The 6,052-nt window shown below is 35.8% G+C and overlaps 1 protein-coding gene across 1 annotated transcript; it reads left to right on the top strand.

The window, feature by feature from the left end:
- Nucleotides 1-734: 734 nt before the first annotated feature.
- LOC109176713 (non-specific lipid-transfer protein-like protein At2g13820) lies at nt 735-1,190 on the top strand. The gene has a single exon (XM_019326110.1). The coding sequence runs from the start codon at nt 735-737 to the stop codon at nt 1,188-1,190; it is 456 nt and encodes a 151-aa protein (XP_019181655.1).
- Nucleotides 1,191-6,052: the final 4,862 nt, after the last annotated feature.

Genomic DNA, 6,052 nt, shown 5'->3' on the forward strand with positions numbered 1-6,052 from the left:
CAGAGAGCCCAGATCAATTATATTCTAACTCATTATTAGTGGCCCTTTTGGATTCTCACTACAGGGAGCTATTTGAGCTTGTGGAGAAGTCGTTGTTGCTGCATGCAGATGCAGATGGTTGAAGAGGTTGTTTCTCGCCATAATATCACCATTTTTGCGCCGAGTAATGAGGCTTTGTAGCGAGATTTGAACTTGGAGTTTAAGTGATTCTTGCTTGAGCCTGGGAATCTGCGGTCTTTGTAGAATCGAATGTTCTTTCACATGATACCTACTCGCATTGAGGCAAAACATTGGCTTTAGGAGTCATAGGGAGCGCATAATCATTTCAGTTTATGCCGCGACTCTGGCGATAAGAATTTCGTAAAGAAGAAGCTGTTAAGATATTTTGTATCAATTAGTTGGTTGTATCAGTTAGGATATTTTCATTCATATGTCTTCCTAGTTTTCAGTATTTAAAAGGGCAGTAGACAGTGTACGCATAATCAATAGACAGAGCAGTTTTCTTCCTCATTCTTCATTCCAGACTTCATCTTTATGATATGGTAGAGAGGTGACCGCCGCATAATCATTTGAGTTCTTGATAGACAGCCTCAAAATTATCCGTAATTTTTCAACACCGTCACCGATTGTTTCTCCGTCGTCAATCTCCGGCTTTCTTTCTCTCACTCAAAATTTTCAAAAATGGCGATGAGACTGAATACTATCAGGCCACTAACAGTGGCCATGCTTGCAGTATGGGCGATCGCAGTGGTCTCAGCCCACCATCCAGCACCGGCGCAGCGGTGGATTGTAACAACATCATCCTCAACCTGGCAGATTGCATAACCTTCGTCACCAACGACAGCACCGAGGCGAAGCCGCAGGGGAGCTGCTGTTCCGGCCTAAAAATGGTGCTGAAAACCAAAACGGAGTGCCTGTGCAATGGGTTTAAAAACAGCCCTCTCTCTCCCCTCCGCTTACCATGTCTCCGCTCCCTCAGAGTTAGCAACAACGGCTTGAACATCGGCATCATTTCCTCCTCGCCATTACAGCCACCTCCAAGCTTAATTGCAGTCACACCTATAGGATCTAATCAGGTAGCGCCAAGGCTAACTCAGGGAGACCCACCGCCTTCTGCAATGACACCGGTGGGATCCATTGCCGCCACCCTGACCGCGGCAGCCGCAACAGCATTGCTGGTGGTGTTTTGAGACAGGGTTGAGAATTGTGTTTGTGATGTTTGATCATAGTAGTGGTATATTTAGTAGGTGGTGTTTGTTGTGAGGGAGAAAATGAGCATATTGGTCAGGTTTTGAATTGAATTTGAATGATTATAGATGGGGAGTATTATTATTGAAGAGGAGAGGATTTGAGGAAGAAGACGCTAAGTAAATGAAACGACCATTTTACCCCTTAATTTAACGCCAAAATAACAGTGAGGTGACGGAAGGACCGATAGTGGAAAGATTATGATAGTCAAGGGTTTAATTTGTCCAAATTAAAAGACGAGGACTAAATCTGGAAAATTACGATAGTCAGAGGACCTTTGCTGGAATTAACTCACTAGAAAAATGTGTAGCGTATAGTATAGTTAATTTATTACATATAAACTAAATAGTTATCATTAATTTAATTATCGATGATATATATTTTGTTATTTTAATTAAGTTGTTACAAAAATTAACAAGCGGGGATAGCTCAGATGGGAGAGTGTTAGATTGAAGATTTGAAGGTCAGGTGTTTGATCCATGTTCATTATATGGAAACAACATTGCCACCGATAATTGTAGATAATATATTAATTGTTTGTAAAGAATTTGGATCAAATCAACAATGTTTTTGTTTAACTAGATGATGTTAGAGTTAATTTCATTTTTGTTCTAGATTTATAGGTGACAGTTTTTTTTTTTTTTTTTTTTTTTTATCAAATCATTCCATTTTGGTTCTAGTATTATTGTGACATGACCAATTTTGGTATTCCATCAACAAAATCGTTGAAATTTTGTTAAATTGGAGGACATTTTGATTTTTTTTAATACAAAGTGCGTTGACCACCAGTTATATTCTTTATGTTTATTTTTATTTTTTGAAAAAATTCATAATTAAGAGTGAAATGCCCTTTTATTTAATGAAATCTCAATGATTTTTTTATAAAGGACCAAAATTGGTCAGGTCACAATAATACTAGAACTAAAAAATGATGCTTTGATAATAAAAAAAAAAAAAAAAAGACTAAAAGCGGACTGGCACATATAATTCTAGGACCAAAAATGGAATTAACTCATGATGTTAATACAACATTGCTACCCATGCATAAATGTAGATAATATATTAATTGTATGTATATAATTTGGATCAAATCAACAATGTTTTTGTTTAACTATTAACAACATTGCCACCCATAAATGTAGATAATATATTAATTGTATGTATATAATTTGGATCAAATCAACAATAAAGTTTTTGTTTAACTAGATGATGTTAATACAACATTGCCACTGCACCCATAAATGTAGATAATATATTAATTCTATGTACATTTTTTTTTTTGAATGCTATTAGCTCTATTACATTGTAGTATCTGTTCATATACTTTCTCAATCTACTGAAACACAACGAGCTAATAACGCCTCCATTGAGACTCGAACTTACAACCTTCAAAATGAAAGTCCAACCCGGGTAATTCTATGTACATAATTTGGATCAAATCAACAATGTTTTTGTTTAACTAGATGATGTGGAAAATGAGGTGATTCTTTTAATTTGTTTTTGTTTAACTTTGCAAAGCGATGAGCTTTCTAAATTAGAAATCCTTTTTATTTAAAAAAATTGAAATCCTTTTGTGTACCTTTTTATTTATTTTTATTTTTATTAGTTATTTTATTATTCTCTTGTTATTATCTTTATAATATAATATGAAAGTGAAATCACTTTTGAAAGTGAGAAAATATTATAGAGTTGTAGAGAAAATAGTGAAGAAATTATAAAATTGATTATGTGAAAGTAAGACTCATTTTTAAAGTAAGAGAGTATTGTAGAGATAAAGATAGTCTAACGATTACATATGCATATATATATATATATATATATATATATATATATATATATATATATATATATATATATATATATATATATATATATATAGAGAGAGAGAGAGGAAGGTTCAAGTGCGGTAGTGCACTTAGGTGCGGCGGTGCGGTTAATTGTAGGCCATCAGGTTAAATAAATCCAACGAATCACATTCATCAAGGCTTTTCCGATATTTTCGCGCGCGTTCTCACAGTACGCGAACTGCAAGGTTAAAGTCGTCATTGGGCACCAGAATATATCAAATCATAGTGTTGTGTGTTTTATGTTCATTATTGGTGCATTATTAACCTTACTGTGGTGTATTTGAGAATTCGTGTTGGTGTCTTCCCGAGCGGTCAGTGCGACCGCACTAATAGTTATACAAATATACACTATCCATGTTAGAAAATGCACACCAAAAAAATATGCACAAATTCGATACGCATCACCAGAACGCACCACTAGGTATGACTAATAGCATCACAGAGTGTTCAGAATAGACCATTGGGGTGGTGAGTTATATGGTATATTTTTTGGGTGTGTTGTGTGTTTTTTGGTGTATTTGTGCATTTCATTGTGGTGCTTTTTCCTAACACTATTGGTGTCGTTTGTTAACACTGTTGGTGTATACTGACAAGCGACCGATATAAAAAATCACTACAATTACCATAATACCCCCCACTTACCAGGACGCGCTTAAATCTTTAAATCTTCAGAAATTAGCCGTTGCCGTTAGATTAAGCAAAATTGACGACGCTGATATGGCCGCACCGCCGCACCTAAACGAGTCGAGCCGAGCTCGAGCCTGGGTTTGTTCGAGCTCGAGCTCGTTAAGGAAGGCTCGCTCGAGCTCGAGCTCGACTATTTTCGAACGAGCTCGAGCTCGATTTTGACCTCAAACGAACCGTTGGCCAGCAGTCTTACGGTGTCTCTGTATCTCTTCTCCATGTTGTCATCGTCGACTATCATCTAGACTCCAGAGTTAGGGCTTGGGGGGAATGGGGGCGAGAGTACGGGACTACGAGAGTACTGGAGTAGGGTAAGCCTTAGACGATAGTAAAATTTTAATTTTTGATAATAATAATAATAATAATAATAATAATAATAATAATAATAATAATAATAATAATAATAATAATAATAATAATAATAATAATAATAATAATAATAATAATATTATTATTATTATTATTATTATTATTATTATTATTATTATTATTATTATTATTATTATTATTATTATTATTATTATTATTATTATTATATAAGGCACACGAGCAGCTTGTCGAGCCACGAGCATAAGATATGTGAGCTCAGCTCGAGCTCTGTTGGTCCTGGTAGGGTCTAGCGAGAGTCTAGAGGGGGGGGGGGTGAATAGACTCTAATCGATTTTTCAAATAAACTCTTTTCGGAGTTATGCACAACGGAAATAATATTCTGATTTAAGTGATCTTTGCACACTTTCGTTGAAATAAAACTTAGCGGTTGGTCGATATGATATGCGATGCACGAAAGTAATAGCAGAATGTAAAGAGGTAAGGAGAGAGAGAATTTTATAGTGGTTCGGCTGTTAACGAAACCTACTCCACTCTTCTTTCACAACTCGTGAAAGGGTTTGCACTATCACTTCTAGTACAAACTACTTCAAGCTGGCTTCCTTGATCACTAAGCCGAACAGCCACTTGACAGGTTTTTCAACTCCTAGAGTTTACTCCGCCTATATCAACTTCTTCATAAGTTGAGATGTTGGAAAGATAATCTGATGTTTCTCCAACAGGTTGAAGCTTGTCTTGACGTCTGGATTGATCTTCACATGAGCAAATACAAGACTGCTTCAAGTTGTGAACTGTGAGGATGAATCTGTCTCTAAAAAACTTCACAACTGACACGGGTTATGAAAAGCTTTAGAGAATGAAAACCGTTTGAAGAGCTTTTCTTAAGATCGCAAGAGTGAGTTAACCAGCACCTTCTTCAATGGTGAAGAGAAGTATTTATAGGTGGAAAAATCCATCCGTTGGAAGGAGATGAAAATTTCAAACCTAAAAACCAGTGTGTATTACCCATTGAGCATTGAGCATTTAATGCACTTGTACTGTATAGCCATTGGAGCCAAAAGCATTGTGGCTTTTGTCCTTAATCTTTGACATGATGGTACAAGTCTTTTAATGCTCATTGTCTTTAGTGAAAATCATTCCTAGGACACTCTTTGTCCGAATGATTTGCCCATCTGAGTAATAGACAACATTCTCATTGCTTCACTTAATGAGTGTTGTCTTTTTACAAGTCTGTCCTTGACTTGTTCACTTAGGAATGATGAACGAAAGGATTGTCCTTATCTTTCGTCCTTCCTTCTTAGACGAAGGTTCCTTTTGTAGAGGCAGTCTATCCGAGACTTGCTTAATCCTTCATTTGTCTGGAAGCATCTTTCGATCATCTTCGAATCTTCATGTAAACTTATTATACTAGTCTCGTGCATGGTTTAACATCTCATGCTTCTGTCATACAAGACTTATCTAACGAACGAAAAATAGGGGTCTACAATCTATGACAGTTTGGTATCATCAAAATCTAAATACACTTGTTTTTAACAAGCTCGATAAGTAAACGAGCCGCTCGAGCTTGATTTTGACTGAGCTCGAGCCAAACTTTGACCGAGCCGCTCACGAGCGGCTTGGCTCATTTACACCCCTATTATATACTATGTGGTGAGATTATGGTACTCAAGTAACTCAACTGCCTAATGATATAGTCCCAACGATAGAATAACAATAACCTAAGTGCCCAACATCATCAATCTACTAGTCTCTTATTTGGAAAATTATGCTAAGATGAACACGGTTTCAAAACTGTTCATAATTGCGAATATAGAGTTCAAAAATTATGAACATAGAGTTATGAACATAGTGTTTTATAATTATGAACATAGAGTTCTATAATTGTGAATATAGAGTTTAATAATTGTGAATATGAAGTTCAAAATTTATGAACATAGAGTTCAGTA

This window comes from Ipomoea nil, unplaced genomic scaffold, assembly GCF_001879475.1.
Source record: "Ipomoea nil cultivar Tokyo-kokei standard unplaced genomic scaffold, Asagao_1.1 scaffold0753, whole genome shotgun sequence".
NCBI classification, from domain to species: domain Eukaryota; kingdom Viridiplantae; phylum Streptophyta; class Magnoliopsida; order Solanales; family Convolvulaceae; genus Ipomoea; species Ipomoea nil.

What these genes read in the sequence shown, in the direction of transcription:
- LOC109176713 (XM_019326110.1), top strand. Translation starts at nt 735, where the DNA reads ATGGGCGATCGCAGTGGTCTCAGCCCACCATCCAGCACCGGCGCAGCG.